General features: G+C 49.1%; 1 protein-coding gene across 2 annotated transcripts in view; it reads left to right on the top strand.

Annotated features, from left to right (window-relative positions):
- Positions 1-11,945, top strand: part of ACADSB (acyl-CoA dehydrogenase short/branched chain) — a 77,706-nt gene extending 65,761 nt beyond the window's left edge. For both annotated transcript variants that reach the window (XM_029610591.1, XM_029610592.1), the window contains 4 exons: positions 4,007-4,096; positions 10,306-10,443; positions 10,698-10,797; positions 11,092-11,945. In XM_029610591.1, coding sequence (XP_029466451.1) covers positions 4,007-4,096; positions 10,306-10,443; positions 10,698-10,797; positions 11,092-11,162 — 399 coding nt within the window. In that variant the 3' untranslated portion in view covers positions 11,163-11,945. The remainder of the gene's footprint in view (positions 1-4,006; positions 4,097-10,305; positions 10,444-10,697; positions 10,798-11,091) is intronic.
- Positions 11,946-20,023: the final 8,078 nt, after the last annotated feature.

Below are 20,023 nucleotides of genomic sequence, written 5' to 3' on the forward strand. Positions count from 1 at the left end.
GCAAATTCAGGTTTATGAAGCAATCAGTCTTCTTACTTTCTGATTTGCAAAATCTTTAATTAAGTCTTTGTAACTGAGTTGTCTGGCAAGCTCATGCTCAATAGAGAGAATTGCCAGGCCGTTTAGACGTTGTTCACTCATTGTAGAACGCAGATAGTTCTTGATTGATTGAAAGTTTGCTAAATGCCCTCTCTCCTTCCGCCACTGAAAGTGGGAGGGTGGTGAAAATCCGAAGAGCAATACACACCTCTCCGAATATTCCTTGAAGCTCTAGTTTGTAGATTGAGTTAAGCAAATCTAAGGGACCCATGTCTTCTGGAAATGTAGCTTCGTACACTTTCCGAAGATGTTGCAGCTCACTGAGTAAAGATGATGTAAAATCTTCAGGGTATGCTGAGATCAATTCCTCAGTCGATGCCATCAGATCTTCTTCACTCACAGCCGCGTCAGACAGTGAACGCTGGCAGGACAGAGCGCGCAGACAAGTCTCTGTCTGCGGTGCTCTGTAAATCAATGCTATGTGTGTCTAAAAGACACGCATAGCATTGATTCTCTCCCTTCTCTGGGGCCCGCACCCAGGGCCAGCTCCAGGTTTCAGTAGGCCCCTGGGCGACAGACTGTCGGAGACTGTCGGAGAGAGCCTCAGTGGGCCTCTTTGCCATGAACTAATACATCCCCCAAGCGCACCTGCCGCCTGGCGGCTGCGGGCCCCCATATGTGGCAGTAGATCCTGGGGCCCCATACTGCAGGCCCAAGAATACTGCCCTGATGGCGGCCCTGCCCCCTTCAACAGGAAGGTGCCTCAGTTCTGCTCCCTGTACAGGTCAGATGGCAAACCAGCCTCAGATGCCTTTCCCCGTCATTGGGGCAAGGGTCTTCTCTATGCGTATCCTCAGATTCTCTTGAAACTTGACGAGGACAGAGGGACTATGATCCTCATAGCACCTCATTGGCCAAGACAGGTCTTTTTTCCATCTTACGAGAGTTGTTCATCTGGAGACTGATCAGTCTAAGGGACTTATCCAGATCTCATAATACAAGATCAAGGCAGGCTGTGGCATCCCAACCTCCATGCCCTGTCGCTCACAGCCTGGATGTTGAGAAGTTAATCCTGCAGCCACTTGATCTTTCAGAGGATGTGTCTCTGGTCCTGTTGGCATATAGAAAGCTTTCACTAGAAAGTCCTATGGACTGAAGTGGAGGAGGTTTTCTGTGTGGTGTGAGCAGAAGGCCCTAGATCCGTTCACCTGCTCCACACCAAAACTGCTTGACTATATCCTACACCAGGGGTCAGGAACCTTTTTGGCTGAGAGAGCCATAAACGCCACATATTTTAAAATGTAATTCCATGAGAGCCATACAATATGTTTAAAACTAAATACAAGTAAATGTGTGCATTTTATGTAAGATCACACTTTTAAAGTACAATAAGTCTCTGAAAATATTACACCAGGCCTTAAGACACCAATACATCTCCTATTAGGAAAACGGACCAAGTCAGGCTGCTATAGAGTCCTACACAGAAACTACACGCCAGCAGAAAAACCTCACCTGAATCACGTGCTGTCCCTCACCTAACATAGAATAAAGAGACCAAAACGCATAACAAGAAGCATGCAGACAAAAACTGAATTGGAAACTGCAACAAGCCAGAGTCTCTGTATGCAGTGTAACAAAGGAAAAAAGAAACATCACACATCCTTATAAAACAAATCAAGAAATATAAAATCATCAGCAGTAAAACTGTACTAACAAAAAGAACATATTTCGAAACAGCTGATGAGTGGAATATCCAATAATTAAAAACTCATATAAAACATTTCCAGATACCAACAAAATATTTCAAAATAGCAGACACAAAGATCCAGTAATGAAAAATAATAAAGTAATGAAAAATAATAAGGATACAAAATTTTTTTTGCTCTGCATACCTGGGAACGTTTGATATCCAGGTGTCCTGAGATTGTTCTGAATTAGCAGGAGGTGGGGTGGTTTGCTTGGAACTTTCTCCTCTCTCAGTCACATACCAGCGCTCTCTCTCACACTGGCTCTCAATGACACACCTATACACACATGCTCTCAGTCACTCACATATACAAATGTTTTTTCTCTCTCACTTATATAGGGTCTTAATTACACATTTACACACATGCTGTCTATCTTTTCACGCTTACACACACACAGGCTTTCAATCACATAAATACATGCTGTCTTTTTCTCTCACACACAGACTCTCATTCACATGCTTACAAACATGTCCTCTCTTTCTCTCATTTACACACAGGCTCTCAATCACATACTCACATGCTCCCTCACCTAAATCAGCTCTCAATCACACAGACACACATGGTCTCTCTCTCTCATTTAAACACAGGCTCTCAATCACATACTCACATGCTCCCTCACCTAAATCAGCTCTCAATCACACACAGACACACATGGTCTCTCTCTCTCATTTAAACACAGGCTCTCAATCACATACTCACATGCTCCATCACCTAAATCAGCTCTCAATCACACAGACACACATGGTCTCTCTCTCTCATTTACACACAGGCTCTCAATCACATACTCACATGCTCCATCACCTAAACCAGCTGTCAATCAGACACAGACACACATGATCTCTCTCTTACTTATACACACAGGCTCTTAATCATACATACACATGATCTCTCTCACACACAAAGGATCTCAATCATACACACATACTCTTTCAAACAAACAGGTTTTCAATTACAAACTTACACATACAGGTTCCCAATGGTAAACTTACATTCATGCTCTCTCTCTCACAGGCAGGATCTCAATCACAGACATACTCTCTTTCACATATACAGGCTCTCAATCAATCATTCACATACATGCAATCTCTCACTCACACACACAGGATCTCAAACACACATGCTTGCTCGCTCATTCACTCTCCCCCCGGGAACTCGCGGCAGCAGCAGCCACCTCCCAACGCTAACCTCCTTCATTTTCAGCCCTCGCGGAGGCGAAGGCGGAGTCCCATCGGCCGCGGTTGAAGATTTTCATTTTCCTCCGAGCCGCGCTGCAGTCTTCTTCCCGCGCAGGCACCCGATGCTCTCCACTTCCTCTTCCGGGCCGCGGGAAGAAGAGAGCACCGGCGTGCTCTCTTCTTCCCGCGGCCCGGAAGAGGAAGTGGAGAGCATCGGGTGCCTGCGCGATGACTCCAGCGCTGGCACCCGGCTGACACCCGATGACTCCCGCGCAGGCACCCGGATGACTCCAGTCGGCGTGCTCTCTTCTCCTCCCCCCCCCCGCGGCCCGGAAGAGGAAGTGGTGAGCATCGGGTGCCTGCGCGGAAGAAGAGACCACACTAGTGTGGTCTCTTCTTCCCGCGCAGGCACCCGATGCTCTCCACTTCCCCTTCCGGGCCGCGGGGGGGGGGGGGGGAGGAGAAGAGAGCACGCCGGTGCCGCTGACTCCAGCTGTCCTGCCGCGTTCCGCCCGGGCTGACAGCATTTTAAGCCCGGGCGGCGGAGGACCGGGGAGCAGCTGGGTCAGCGGGGAACCGCGAAGTATGGCGACACTTGTCTGCGAGCCAGATGCAGCCCTCAAAAGAGCCATATCTGGCTCGCGAGCCATGGGTTCCCGACCCCTGTCCTACACCTATCAGAGGCTGGCTTAAAGACCAACTCCATTAGAGTTCATCTCAGTGCAATTGGCTCATACCATCAAGGTGTAGATGGTACACCAATCTCTGTACATGAAGTTATTTTAATGATAATTCTATGATACAAGACTGGAGAAGGCCCCATGTGGACATGTGGTATAGGACATGTTGGGCATGCTCAATGTGCCTAGTCAAAGTTGTAGAAACTTTGACATAAGTTTTCTGCATCGGGGCTCCATCTGATGATGTCACCCATGTGTGAGGACTAAGATCCTGCTGTCCACGGAGAACACCTGTTTACAGGTTAGCAACTCTGCTTTTAAGTAGATTGTACTCCTGGTATAAATTTGTTCTCTTGCTTTACAGATGTTGGGCTTGGCACAAGGATGCTTTGACCTCACGATTCCTTACACAAAACAGAGAGTCCAATTTGGGAAAAGAATATTTGATTTTCAGGTGCAGTATTTTCTTGCAGAAATTGACATGTGGATTTGTACACTGTAAATTTGTTTCTAAATGGTTTTTATTATATTAGAAAGTAAGAACACAGCACTGAGTTTGTCTTTCTGCTCTCTCCTTAATTTGTATATACATTTCACAAAGTTATTTACATGTATTGCTGGAGCCTTGGCTCTCAGGCACTGCACTTTCACTTTGTTAAATGGTGTCTCAGCCTGCTCCTACACCCTACATTACCACATGCTAAATACCTGTATCCTGCTTTCTCAGGTGATTTTAGAGTAGTGCTTCTCAAATCATTCCTCAGGACATACCTAGCCAGTCAGATTTTCAGGATATCCACATCAATAAATTAATCGACAGGTTACGCCAAGTTGTGTATACTACATCGGTTGAAACCATTATTATCTTTTGAGGACTTCCATACTGTACTGCAAACTCTAATCTTCTCAAACCTTGACTACTGTAAGTCCTTACTACTAGGTCTTTCAGCAAATCACTTAAAACCACTACAATTATTACAAAATGCTGCAGCAAGACTATTAATAGGATCTAGGAAATATGATCACATTACTCCCTCGCTGCTGTCACTGCATTTGTTACCAGTACAATCCTAAAGTATTAACAATAATATTTGTCATTCATTCCAACAACACCGGCTTATTAGGAGTGACACTACAACCTTACAATCCTCAGCGAACACTAAGATCTCAAAATAAAGGACTACTGACTATTCCCACAGTATGGAGCACACATCTGATGCAAATAAGAGATTGAGAGTTTTCCATAGCGGGTCCAAAGCTCTGGAATTCTCTGCCTGAGACATTACGTACTTTACAAGATAGAAAGAGATTTAAATGTGAATTTAAAATATGGCTATTCAAAAATGCATATAATTTAACTTAAGAACCTTAGAATATATAGAGCCACAAAGACAAGAACAAAAATAAGATTAAATCAAACAAGAGAATATAAGATTCTCAAAACTCACTAAGATGTGAAAACTATCATTTCGTTTTAATTTTCCATACTATTTGGTTATGTACTAGATCAATTGTAAAATGTACTAGAACATTTCAGTTGATAGATATTAATGCCTATGAATACCACATTTGTAGCCAATCTTTGAGTAATAACTATGAATGTCACTTTGTAAATTTGTTGTGATCTATACATGGAACGATGGTTTATAAAATGTCAAAATAAATGAATATTCATGAGATGGATTCGTCAGATTGGATCTCCATTGTATGCAAATCTATTCATTGTGGATATCCTGAAGGCCTATTCGGATAGATACAATATGTCCCAAGGATATACTCTAGAAAAGCGATTGAGAATCGCTGATCTAGAGTATATCCTTGGGACATATTGTATCTATCCGAATAGGCCTTCAGGATATCCACAATGAATAGATTTGCATACAATGGAGATCCAATCTGACGAATCCATCTCATGAATATTCATTTATTTTGACATTTTATAAACCATCGTTCCATGTATAGATCACAACAAATTTACAAAGTGACATTCATAGTTATTACTCAAAGATTGGTTACAAATGTGGTATTCATAGGCATTAATATCTATCAACTGAAATGTTCTAGTACATTTTATAATTGATCTAGTACATAACCAAATAGTACGGAAAATTAAAACGAAATGATGATTTTCATATCTTAGTCAGTGAGTTATTTTGAGAATCTTATATTGTGTGTGCCTGTGGTAGAAATGGGTGCCTGGGTGCGTGAGTGGCAGCTTTGTATGTGTGTGGTAGAATGGGTGCCTGGATGCGTGAGTGGCAGCTTTGTGTGTGCCTGTGGTAGAATTGGGTGCCTGGGTGCGTGGCAGCTTTGTGGTGCCTGTGGTAGAAATGGGTGCCTGGGTGCGTGAGTGGCAGCTTTGTGTGTGCCTGTGGTAGAAATGGGTGCCTGGGTGCGTGAGTGGCAGCTTTGTGTGTGCCTGTGGTAGAAATGGGTGCCTGGGTGCGTGAGTGGCAGCTTTGTGTTTGCCTGTGGTAGAATTGGGTGCCTGGGTGCGTGGCAGCTTTGTGGTGCCTGTGGTAGAAATGGGTGCCTGGGTGCGTGAGTGGCAGCTTTGTGTTTGCCTGTGGTAGAATTGGGTGCCTGGGTGCGTGGCAGCTTTGTGTGTGCCTGTGGTAGAAATGGGTGCCTGGGTGCGTGAGTGGCAGCTTTGTGTGTGCCTGTGGTAGAATGGGTGCCTGGGTGCGTGAGTGGCAGCTTTGTGTGTGCCTGTGGTAGAATTGGGTGCCTGGGTGCGTGAGTGGCAGCTTTGTGTGTGCCTGTGGTAGAAATGGGTGCCTGGGTGCGTGAGTGGCAGCTTTGTGTGTGCCTGTGGTAGAAATGGGTGCCTGGGTGCGTGAGTGGCAGCTTTGTGTTTGCCTGTGGTAGAATTGGGTGCCTGGGTGCGTGGCAGCTTTGTGGTGCCTGTGGTAGAAATGGGTGCCTGGGTGCGTGAGTGGCAGCTTTGTGTGTGCCTGTGGTAGAAATGGGTGCCTGGGTGCGTGAGTGGCAGCTTTGTGTGTGCCTGTGGTAGAATGGAAAGAAGAGCAATTTGTGTGTGATTGAGAGCTTGTATGTAAGTGAGAGAGCATGTGTGTGATTGAGAGACAGACTGGTTGGAGGTGATGTGTTTCTGTGTGAGAGACAGACTGGCCATGGAGGTGACTGTGTGAGTGTGTGTGTGTGTGTGAGAGACAGACTGGTCAGGGAGGTGACTGGTGTATGTATGTGAGGAAGAGAGATTGGTTAGGGAGGTTACTGGTCTGAGACAGAGACTGTGTGTGAGTGACTGGTTGTGGGCGCTAAGGAAGAGGACTGTGAGGACAGAGCGTCAACAGCCACTGCTGCTTCTGGTGAGTGCTATTGGCTTGCAAGGGAAAGGAGTAGGAGAGTTGCTGGAGAGGGTAAGTAAAGGTGGCTTAAGTTTATTTGTCTTGATATACTGCCATTTTAATTATTGGGTGTTGTGTGATGTGTGTGTCTGCTGTTTTGAATTATTTTATTGATATTTGGACAATTTTTAATTATGATTTTTTAATTGGTGGAGTTATTCTGTTAATCAGCTGTTTTGTAACATTTATTAGTATAGCTTTAGAATTATTTCTGTGTGGGGCTCTATAGCAGTTTGGCTTGTTCTGTTTTCCTAATAGGAAGTGTATTAGTGTTTAGGGCCTGGTTAAATATTTCTAGTGTTGCCTTTTCATACGTAGGGTTGTTACTGTTTGAGTGCCATATTACAGGTGTAAATTTGTGTGGGTTAGTTTGTGTGCATTATTGCAGATCCTGGGACTATGTTAGGTGCTATAGTTCTCTTTCCATTTCTCCATGTTTGCAGTGCATGGAGAGTGGCTTTTTTGGTTTTCCATTCCAGTTTCTGTCTCCATTTTTGTAATTTGTGTTCTTTCTGTACTTATTTATTTATTTATTTTTTAATTTTTATATACCGACATTCTTACATTAAATGTAAATCATACCGGTTTACATAAAACAAAAACAGCTGGAGAATAATTCCATAGATACAATGAACAATTAAAATTAAACTTGTTAACAAGCCAAAAGGGTACATAACTTGGGAAAAGGGTTAGATAATAGAAAATGTACAAACAAAGAATATTAAATGAGGCACCAAGGGGTGCACAAAGGGGAGAACCCCTTTGTCGCACCCCTTCGTCGCGCGGCGCCTGGTGGTGAGGCGCTTTTCAACCGCCGACGAAGCTCTCAGTGACGTCGTGGGAGGGGGCGTGGTCTCTCTCTCTCGCGCGATGTCACCTCACCTCCCGATGTTTTCTTTTCCTCTCGGTTCCTTTTCTTTTGTTTTTGTTTTTGATGATGGAAATTAAGTTACTGCGGGGGCCCAAGATGTAAATAGGCCTCCCCGCTCGCCTGCGCCCGGCGGCGAGGCGCCCCTCAACGGCCGACGAAGCTCTCAGTGACGTCGTGGGAGGGGGTGTGGTCTCTCTCTCTCTCTCGCGATGTCATCTCACCTCCCAATGTTTTCTTTTCCTCTCGGTTCCTTTTCTTTTGTTTTTGTTTTTGATGATGGTGAAGGTCAGTTCTGGGTGTGTGACCAAGGTGAGGTATTTTACTAGCATGTAGGCATTTGATTCAATCTTATTTGTTGTGTTTTCTCAATAGGACATGCATTAGCGGTAAATTACTGTCTTTTCATAAGGAGGGGTATTGTGCCTGCCAGTAAAGGGAGTTTGTTTTGCTTTTACTGAGATGTCATCAGAACCAGAATATCTTTTTTGTATGGTGAGTTGTATGGGTAATGCCCTAGTTCTGTTCTGCACCCACTGGGGGTTAAGAACATGCCATACTGGGTCAGTCCAAGGGTCCATCAAGCCCAGCATCCTGTTTCCAACAGTGGCCAATCCAGGCCACAAGAACCTGGCAAGTACCCAACACTAAGTCTATTCCATGTTACTGTTGCTAGTAATAACAGTGGCTATTTTCTAAGTCAACTTAATTAATAGCAGGTAATGGACTTCTCCTCCAAGAGCTTATCCAAACCTTTTTTGAACCCAGCTACACTAACTGCACTAACCACATCCTCTGGCAACAAATTCAGGAGCTTTATTGTGCATTGAGTGAAAAATAATTTTCTCTGATTAGTCTTAAATGTGCTACTTGTTAACTTCATGGAGTGCCCCCTAGTCCTATTATTCGAAAATGTAAATAACCGATTCACATCTACCCGTTCTAGACCTCTCATGATTTTAAACACCTCTATCATATCCCCCCTCAGTTGTTTCTTCTCCAAGCTGAAAAGTCCTAACCTCTTTAGTCTTTCCTCATAGGGGAGCTGTTCCATTCCATTTATCATTTTGGTTGCCCTTCTCTGTACCTTCTCCATCGCAATTATATCTTTTTTGAGATGCGGCGACCAGAATTGTACACAGTATTCAAGGTGCGGTCTCACCATGGAGCGATACAGAGGCATTATGACATTTTCCGTTTTATTCACCATTCCCTTTCTAATAATTCCCAACATCCTATTTGCTTTTTTGACTGCCGCAGCACACTGAGCCGACTATTTCAATGTGTTATCCACTATGACACCTAGATGTTTCTTGGGTGGTAGCACCTAATATGGAACCCAACATTGTGTAATTATAGCATGGGTTATTTTTCCCTATATGCATCACCTTGCACTTAAGAAACAATAAGGAATAGATGCCACAGTCTTTTTCAATTCTTTATTGAAGTGGAGACGTATCTAAAATATTACAGCCCGACTCCGGCCGAGTTTCGCCGTTATCACAACGGCTGCCTCAGGGGCTTAGATATGTATCTATTTTTGGACTCAGGCTAGCTGAAAAAGCTGTGAGCTTGTGTGATAAATTTGTCTTTTCATATGTAATCCGCAGTGGCACTGAATCTTATTGCTTTAATAGTGAATCAGTCTTGTAAATGTGATTCGTCTATTGGCTCCTTGCGCTTCACATCCAGATTGTCATCTCCACTTGTACCAACAAACAAAGACAAATTTGTCACACAAGCTAACAGCTTTTTCGATGCCCAATTTTCCAGTCTCACAAGGTCTTCCTGCAATGTATCACAATCTGCTTGTGATTTAACTACTCTGAACAATTTTGTGTCATCTGCAAATTTGATAATCTCACTCGTCGTATTTCTTTCCAGATCATTTATAAATATATTGAAAAGTAAGGGTCACAATACAGATCCCTGAGGCACTCCACTGTCCATTCCCTTCCACTGAGAAAATTGTCCATTTAATCCTACTCTCTGTTTCCTGTCTTTTAACCAGTTTGCAATCCACGAAAGGACATCGCCACCTATCCCATGACTTTTTACTTTTCCCAGAAGCCTCTCATGAGGAACTTTGTCAAACGCCTTCTGAAAATCCAAGTATACTACATCTACCGGTTCACCTTTATCCACATGTTTATTAACTCCTTCAAAAAAGTGGGTTGAGGGGGTTCCTGTGGATGCAGAATATATATTTACATTTAGCCCGTGACGGTCACATGTTCAGTGTGTCACGCATGTGAGAACCATCTGTCAGGTGTGTCTGGCCGAGTAAAGGTTGAGAAGCACCGCTCTAGATCTTTATTAGTGGAAGCAGAAGGACAAGATGCTGTCCTAATAACCTGGGTGAACAGGGGTGGCTGGAGGTTGGGTGCAGTGAGCAGCTAAGCCTTTCTGTTTCCTTTTCTGCAGGGTATGCAGCATCAGATTGCCCACGTAGCCACACAGCTGGAGGCAGCTAGGTTGCTAACATACAATGCGGCCAGGATGCAGGAGGCTGGGAGACCTTTCATTAAAGAAGCTTGTATGGCCAAGTATTACTGTTCTGAGGTAAGAGTCAGGCCCAGCCAACACTTCCAAGAATCACTGCGAGTCAGGCACAGCTCAGTTAGTGGTCAATTATGCATCTTTTCTCCTTCATGCACTCAGGAACTGGGAGGGGAAGTGGGCTGGGAGAGGTGGGAAAAAGCATGTGAGGAATGTACGAGGAGTAAAATCAGGAGGATGCTCTAAAGAAATGGGAAGAGAAGGTATTGTCCTTTCATGGAACGAACACTGATCAGGAACATTCATTCCTTCCTTAGGTTGCATCGCTGACTGCCAGTAAATGCATTGAATGGATGGGCGGGGTTGGATTTACTAAAGATTATCCAATCGAGAAATATTATCGAGACTGCAAGATAGGTAAAGAGCACCTTTCCCCTCTCTCAGGGCAAGGGGAATATCTCTTGCAGAGGATAGTAGTAACTCTTCTGTCTGATGCCTGTCCTCCTCCCTACTGTATCCTTCCATCACTTGATCTGCCTGCCGGGCTCTTTCCGCTCGCAGCCCTCCCCCCCCACGTGCCATGCTCGTTCCGCTCGCAGCCTCTGTCTTACAGCCTATTTAGCACTAGATGGGGTTAGAAGAGGTGTGATTGCTGAATGTAAACGAGTGGGTGCTATTTACTTTTTTCTTCTGACTTTTACTGTGTTTCAGGCACAATATATGAAGGAACTTCCAACATCCAGTTGAACACTATGGCAAAATATATAGATAAGGAGTACTGAGTTTCGGAGGGATGCCAGAGAGGTGTTCTGCAGAGAGGAAATCTCAACTTCTGAGCACTTTTGCTGCTCCTTCGTAAATCCCAGAGAGGTCTGGGAAACATGCCAAGAGCCCAAAAATCAAGCCTTGCTCACATACACAAATCTTCTTGTCTGATTGTTTTAAGTGGTGCCTAACATTTTAGATGAATAGATAATCCTGAATGACTGCAGGATCCGTGCCAGTTCTCAGATTGAAGGTTTTATTCTGGGCACAGCAAGACTATGTCCTTTTCCATCTGCCTTCTAATATTGTGGCTGGGATTTGGTCTTCAGAGCTGTGATCATCTCTGCACAGTCAGATGTTGGCTATTGGTCACAGTGCTCTGTGATGTCTGACAGTCACTCAAACTGAACCTGCTGTATCGCACATTAATTTTATGGCTTTTTAAAAAAATAAAATGTCATTGATCTACGGGATAAACAGAATAAGAACGTGAGAAGTGCTGTGCTAGGTCAGACCAAGGTCCATCAAGCCCAGCATCCCGTCTCTGTCAGTGGCCAATCCAAGTCACAAGTTCCTGGCAGATCCCTAATTCCTGTTACTCACTCCCAGGGATGGTAATGGCTTTCTTTAGTCTGCCTGGCTAATAATTGTTTTGATTGTGTTAAGTATTTTAATGATGTATTTTTAGTAATTTCAGGTATTTATGATTTTATTTTGTAAACCATAGCGATGGAATCTTACTGTGCAATGGTATATAAAAACTGTACAAATAAATAATGTGCTATGGACTTTTCCTCCAGGAACTTGTCCAGTCCACTTTTGCTGTGCTCGTCACCTTAACCATGTTCCCTGGCAACAGATTCTACAGCTTGGTAGTGTGCTGAGTGAGAAAGTACTTTGCGAGATTTGTTTTAAATGTGCTGGTGGTTGGTTTCATGGAAGGTCCCCTTGTTTCAGTATTATTTGGAAGGGTAAATAACTGTCCTTTATTTACCTGTTCCACCCCACTCATGATTTTATAAATGTCTCTCAGGGCTCTCTTGAGGCACAAGTATTTTGGAGGGTGGAAGGGTAGGAATAGTTGCTTCCTGACCAATACTGCTAATGAGCAATAAGAAGCTACACTTGTTCCTTTTGGATAATAAAGTTCATGTACAGGGTGCTGGTAACTTTTCTATATTTACCTAGAAGCGTGGCGTGCTATTCTAAGAACATAAGAAATTACCATGCTGGGTCAGACCAAGGGTCCATCAAGCCCAGCATCCTGTTTCCAACAGTGGCCAAACCAGGCCACAAGAACCTGGCAAGTACCCAAAAACTAAGTAGATCCCATGCTACTGATGCCAATAATAACAGTGGCTATTCCCTAAGTAAACCTGATTAATAGCCGTTAATGGACTTCTCCTCCAAGAACTTATCCAAACCTTTTTTGAACCCAGCTACACTAACTGCACTAACCACATCCTCTGGCAACAAATTCCAGAGCTTTATTGTGCGTTGAGTGAAAAAGAATTTTCTCCGATTAGTCTTAAATGTGCTACTTGCTAACTTCATGGAATGCCCCCTAGTCCTTCTATTATTCAAAAATTTAAATAACCGATTCACATCTACCCGTTCTAGACCTCTCATGATTTTAAACACCTCTATCATATCCCCCCTCAGCCGTCTCTTCTCCAAGCTGAACAGCCCTAACCTCTTCAGCCTTTCCTCATAGGGGAGCTGTTCCATCCCCTTTATCATTTTGGTTGCCCTTCTCTGTACCTTCTCCAGCACAACTATATCTTTTTTGAGATGTGGCGACCAGAATTGTACACAGTATTCAAGGTGCGGTCTCACCATGGAGCGATATAGAGGCATTATGACATTTCCTGTTTTATTAACCATTCCCTTCCTAATAATTCCTAACATTCTGTTTGCTTTTTTGACTGCTGCAGCACACTGAACCGACTATTTTAAAGTATTATCCACTATGATGCCTAGATCTCTTTCTGGGTGGTAGCTCCTAATATGGAACCTAACATCGTGTGACTACAGCAAGGGTTATTTTTCCCTATATGCAACACTTTGCACTTGTCCATATTAAATTTCATCTGCCATTTGGATGCCCAATCTTCCAGTCTTGCAAGGTCCTCCTGTAATGTATCACAATCCGCTTGTAATTTAACTACTCTGAATAATTTTGTATCATCTGCAAATTTGATAACCTCACTCGTCGTATTCCTTTCCATTGCATTGTTGCTAGTGCAGTGGATAGCTGCTCTTTCGGTGTTGCTGCCTCATTGCTGTAGTCTGTGAACACGTTGGATAGTACAGAAAGGGATGAGGAAGTGATCTGAAAAGAGATGGAAGTAGAAACAGAAAATGTCATATTTCCTAGCGTGTAGCAGATGGACTCAGGACCAATGGGTATAGTGTACTCCTGATAGCAGTTGGAGACGGATCAGATTTCAATCTGACGTCAGCCCCAGTACATAGACCCCTGCAGGAAGTGCAGCTCCCCAGTATTTTCTGTCTCCATAGCAGTTAGGGACTCTATGCACACTCGCACAGCGTTAGAGTAATTTTACCAAAGTATACCAAAATAAGAAATCTTACCTCTACAGACGAGCTCCGCTCTCCTGCGGTGACACCCATTGGGTCCCTCCCTCAGTTGAGAATTCCCGAGGTGATTTCTGCGATCCCTCGGAGGTGAGCCTTGGTTCGGCGGCTGACCCTCGGCGACATCGGGTGAGGCTAAGAGGCAGCGGGTGCAACTTCGAGTGCGGCGGTGAAGGTATTTTCCCTCTCCCCCCCACAGCCGGAGACCGCCCGGAACGAGACCGGGAAGCGCCGAGACAAGGTAAGGTAGAAATCTATTTAAAAGTCTCCGGCCTCTGAAGCTCGAGGAGTCGCACAGGTCGCCAGCCGGGACCAGTGCCACCGGGTTGATCTGCCCTAGCAGGGCTAGACCCCAGTTAGATCCGAGAGTCCTCCCACGTGGAGACCCTCCGAGGTGGTCTCCATATTGTCCGCGTGGTTGCAGTCACCATTTTGATCTGTCCGCCACCCCGATCCGTGTGCAGAAATACCTTGTGCCCACAATGTTGTGTGCCCAAGTACCGTGCGCATAGCTACGTGCTTACTGTGCCGGGCGCACAACAGCGTGCACATCTCTCTGAGCACGCACCAAACCTACACGCACCGGAGCGCATAAGTGTATTTTACGCACACAAGCCATGGCACCACTGGAAAAGAAACTCAAGGTTCGGGGCCTTTGCCCAGCATGCCACATTACAGCTGCACAGCATGAGGAGGCCATGGCCCTGTGTATACAGTGAGAGGAGGCCGTAGGGGATCCAGCCCATGGCCCTCCCCAGCTGGTGCCGGGTTCCAGCCTCTCGAACAGTACGCTGGACCCTCCCTCAAACAGGGCTCCTCGGACACGACAGAGGCTTCTCTGCCCCTCCCCTTTTCTTTATGAGATCCCAGAACCAGGTCCCGACCTCTACTTCTGCGCAGGTTAGCCTCCGACATCTTTGTATGCACTACACTTTTACCTGCTCCTCTGCTAGCCTTGCTTCCCTCCTGCGGAGCACGAACCCGCGCAACCGAGTCCCCAGGCACGGACTTAGAACCCCACCCCGAAAAAAATGCAAAGCCCCCTCCCGCCTTCTTCTAGCTGCCTTTAAAGCCTGGCCTTGAATTGACACCAGCTCAAAGGCATCAGATTGGGGGGGGAGGTAGTGAGGGAGCCCACAGAAATACCTGGACAGCATCATCGAACACGGTAGCCGAAGCATTGAGGGAAACATCTGGAGGGGATACCACGTCCGGACTGAGGTGGCTCCCAGGGGAAGGGGAGGCCACTACCTCAGGGCCGCTCTCCTCGGATGCAACCGAGGGGGAAGGAGGGCCAGGAGGGGGGAGTTACCCGGGTGCTCACATGCAGCAGGCACCCTACTGAGAGGCTTGCGATCTGCCCGACTCCTCCGGCTGGGACTCACAGCAGCGCCAACGGCTATGCATCTCAGCCCAAACCCTGTACTGCAAACAATAAAATACAAGAAGTAATAGCAAGAGGTAATCTTAATACTGCTAAGGATTGCCCGGAAAAGGAAACACTTCAGAGAGTGAAATATGAGAAGCGATAGCAATGGGTAATCTTAATCCCGCGAAGGACTGCCCGGAAAAGGAAACACTTCAGAGAGTGAAATACGAGAAGCGATAGCAATGGGTAATCTTAATCCCGCTAAGGACAGCCCGGAAAAGGAAATACTTCAGAGAGTGAAATACGAGATGCGATAGCAATGGGTAATCTTAATCCCGCTAAGGACTACCCGGAAAAGGAAATACTTCAGAGTGTGAAATACGAGATGCGATAGCAATGGGTAATCTTAATCCCGCTAAGGACGGCCCGGAAAAGGAAATACTTCAGAGAGTGAAATACGAGATGCGATAGCAATGGGTAATCTTAATCCCGCTAAGGACTACCCGGAAAAGGAAATACTTCAGAGAGTGAAATACGAGAAGCGATAGCAATGGGTAATCTTAATCCCGCTAAGGACTGCCCGGAAAAGGAAACACTTCAGAGAATGGAATACGAGAAGTAATAGCAATAGGTAATCTTAATACTGCTAAGGATTGCCTGGAAAAGGAAATGCTTCAGAGAGTGAGATACGAGAAGCGATAGCAATGGGTAATCTTAATCCCGCTAAGGACTGCCCGGAAAAGGAAACACTTTAGAGAATGGAATACGAGAAGTAATAGCAATAGGTAATCTTAATACTGCTAAGGATTGCCCGGAAAAGGAAATACTTCAGAGAGTGAAATACGAGAAGCGATAGCAATGGGTAATCTTAATCCCGCTAAGGACTGCCCGGAAAAGGAAACACTTCAGAGAATGGAATACGAGAAGTAATAGCAATAGGTAATCTTAATACTGCTAAGGATTGCCCGGAAAAGGAAACGCTTCAGAGAGTGAGATACGAGAAGCGATAGCAATGGGTAATCTTAATCCCGCGAAGGACTGCCCGGAAAAGGAAACACTTCAGAGAGTGAGATACGAGAAGCGATAGCAATGGGTAATCTTAATCCCGCTAAGGATTGCCCGGAAAAGGAAATACTTCAGAGAGTGAAATACGAGAAGCGATAGCAATGGGTAATCTTAATCCCGCTAAGGACGGCCCGGAAAAGGAAATACTTCAGAGAGTGAAATACGAGAAGCGATAGCAATGGGTAATCTTAATCCCGCTAAGGACTACCCGGAAAAGGAAATACTTCAGAGAGTGAAATACGAGAAGCGATAGCAATAGGTAATCTTAATCCCGCTAAGGACTGCCCGCAAAAGGAAATACTTCAGAGAGTGAAATACGAGAAGTAATATAATAGCAATAGGTAATCTTAATCCCGCTAAGGATGGCCCGGAAAAGGAAATACTTCAGAGAGTGAAATACGAGATGCGATAGCAATGGGTAATCTTAATCCCGCTAAGGATTGCCCGGAAAAGGAAATACTTCAGAGAGTGAAATACGAGAAGCGATAGCAATGGGTAATCTTAATCCCGCTAAGGACGGCCCGGAAAAGGAAATACTTCAGAGAGTGAAATACGAGAAGTAATAGCAATGGGTAATCTTAATCCCGCTAAGGATTGCCTGGAAAAGAAAAAACAATTTTTTTTTAGGCTGATACTCTGGATTATAAATTTCTCTTTATTATTTTTTCTTTTTTTGAAAGGGGGGGGGGGGGGGGGGGGGGCGCGGGAGAACCAAGCGGTAAGGGGTGGGAGAGCCACCTCAGAGAAAGAAGTACTGAGAAGATTAGGAATTAGGGATTAGTGTTTGTTTTTTTTTTATAAAGCCACTTTCCTGCGCAGGGACAATAATCAGGCTGCGCTCCCTCCTCCTCCTCCTCGGCGGCCGGCGGGCCGGGTTCAAATCGCTGCAGCCATCGACCGTTGCCCCCCTCCCCCCATCCTAACCGCCGGGCCGGGATTCACAGCGCTGCAGCCATCGACCGTTGCCCCCCTCCCCCCATCCTGACGGCCGGGCCGGGATTCACAGCGCTGCAGCCATCGACCGTTGCCCCCCTCCCCCCATCCTGACCGCCGGGCCGGGATTCACAGCGCTGCAGCCAGCGACCGTTGCCCCCCTCCCCCCATCCTAACTGCCGGGCCGGGATTCACAGCGCTGCAGCCAGCGACCGTTGCCCCCCTCCCCCCATCCTGACCTCCGGGCCGGGATTCACAGCGCTGCAGCCATCGACCGTTGCCCCCCTCCCCCCATCCTGACCGCCGGGCCGGGATTCACAGCGCTGCAGCCATCGACCGTTGCTCCCCTCCCCCCATCCTGACGGCCGGGCCGGGATTCACAGCGCTGCAGCCATCGACCGTTGCTCCCCTCCCCCCATCCTGACGGCCGGGCTGGGATTCACAGCGCTGCAGCCAGCGACCGTTGCCCCCCTCCCCCCATCCTGATGGCCGGGCCGGGATTCACAGCGCTGCAGCCAGCGACCGTTGCTCCCCTCCCCCCATCCTGACGGCCGGGCCGGGATTCACAGCGCTGCAGCCAGCGACCGTTGCTCCCCTCCCCCCATCCTGACCGCCGGGCCGGGATTCACAGCGCTGCAGCCAGCGACCGTTGCCCCCCTCCCCCCCCATCCTGACCGCCGGGCCGGGATTCACAGCGCTGCAGCCAGCGACCGTTGCCCCCCTCCCCCCATCCTGACGGCCGGGCCGGGATTCACAGCGCTGCAGCCAGCGACCGTTGCCCCCCTCCCCCCATCCTGATGGCCGGGCCGGGATTCACAGCGCTGCAGCCAGCGACCGTTGCTCCCCTCCCCCCATCCTGACGGCCGGGCCGGGATTCACAGCGCTGCAGCCAGCGACCGTTGCCCCCCTCCCCCCATCCTGATGGCCGGGCCGGGATTCACAGCGCTGCAGCCAGCGACCGTTGCTCCCCTCCCCCCATCCTGACGGCCGGGCCGGGATTCACAGCGCTGCAGCCAGCGACCGTTGCTCCCCTCCCCCCATCCTGACGGCCGGGCCGGGATTCACAGCGCTGCAGCCAGCGACCGTTGCTCCCCTCCCCCCATCCTGACCGCCGGGCCGGGATTCACAGCGCTGCAGCCAGCGACCGTTGCCCCCCTCCCCCCCCATCCTGACCGCCGGGCCGGGATTCACAGCGCTGCAGCCAGCGACCGTTGCCCCCCTCCCCCCATCCTAACCGCCGCCCCCCTCCCCCCATCCTGACGGCCGGGCCGGGATTCACAGCGCTGCATCCATCGACCGTTGCCCCCCTCCCCCCATCCTGACGGCCGGGCCGGGTTCAAATCGCTGCAGCCATCGACCGTTGCCCCCCTCCCCCCATCCTGACCGCCGGGCCGGGATTCACAGCGCTGCAGCCATCGACCGTTGCCCCCCTCCCCCCATCCTGACCGCCGGGCCGGGATTCACAGCGCTGTAGCCAGCGACCGTTGCCCCCCTCCCCCCATCCTGACCGCCGGGCCGGGATTCACAGCGCTGCAGCCATCGACCGTTGCCCCCCTCCCCCCATCCTGACCGCCGGGCCGGGATTCACAGCGCTGCAGCCATCGACCGTTGCCCCCCATCCTGACCGCCGGGCCGGGATTCACAGCGCTGCAGCCAGCGACCGTTGCCCCCCTCCCCCCATCCTAACCGCCGCCCCCTCCCCCCATCCTGACGGCCGGGCCGGGATTCACAGCGCTGCAGCCATCGACCGTTGCCCCTCTCCCCCCATCCTGACTGCCGGGCCGGGATTCACAGCGCTGCAGCCATCGACCGTTGCCCCCCTCCCCCCATCCTGACCGCCGGGCCGGGTTCAAATCGCTGCAGCCATCGACCGTTGCCCTCCTCCCCCCATCCTAACCGCCGCCCCCCTCCCCCCATCCTGACCGCCGGGCCGGGATTCACAGCGCTGCAGCCAGCGACCGTTGCCCCCCTCCCTCCATCCTGACCGCCGGGCCGGGATTCACAGGGCTGCAGCCATCGACCGTTGCCCCCCTCCCCCCATCCTGACCGCTGCCCCCCTCCCCCCATCCTGACCGCCGGGCCGGGATTCACAGGGCTGCAGCCATCGACCGTTGCCCCCCTCCCCCCATCCTGACCGCCGCCCCCCTCCCCCCATCCTGACCGCCGGGCTGGGATTCACAGCGCTGCAGCCATCGACCGTTGCCCCCCTCCCCCCATCCTAACCGCCGCCCCCCTCCCCCCATCCTAACCCCTGGGCAGGGATTCACAGCGCTGCAGCCAGCGACCGTTGCTCCCCTCCCCCCATCCTAACCGCCGCCCCCCTCCCCCATCCTGACGGCCGGGCCGGGATTCACAGCGCTGCAGCCATCGACCGTTGCCCCCCCCCTCCCCCCCATCCTGACCGCCGGGCCGGGTTCACAGCACTGCAGCCATCGACCGTTGCCCCCCTCCCCCCATCCTGACCGCCGGGCCTGGATTCACAGCGCTGCAGCCATCGACCGTTGCCCCCCTCCCCCCATCCTAACTGCCGGGCCGGGATTCACAGCGCTGCAGCCAGCGACCGTTGCCCCCCTCCCCCCATCCTAACCGCCGCCCCCCTCCCCCCATCCTGACGGCCGGGCCGGGATTCACAGCGCTGCAGCCATCGACCGTTGCCCCCCCCCCCCCCCCCATCCTGACCGCCGGGCCGGGATTCACAGCGCTGCAGCCATCGACCGTTGCCCCCCCTCCCCCCCATCCTGACCGCCGGGCCGGGATTCACAGCGCTGCAGCCATCGACCGTTGCCCCCCCTCCCCCCATCCTGACCGCCGGGCCGGGTTCAAATTCGACCGTTGCCCCCCTCCCCCATCCTGACCGCCGGGCCGGGATTCACAGCGCTGCAGCCATCGACCGTTGCCCCCCCTCCCCCCCAT

Source organism: Rhinatrema bivittatum, chromosome 7 (assembly GCF_901001135.1).
Source record: "Rhinatrema bivittatum chromosome 7, aRhiBiv1.1, whole genome shotgun sequence".
In the NCBI taxonomy this organism is placed as follows: domain Eukaryota; kingdom Metazoa; phylum Chordata; class Amphibia; order Gymnophiona; family Rhinatrematidae; genus Rhinatrema; species Rhinatrema bivittatum.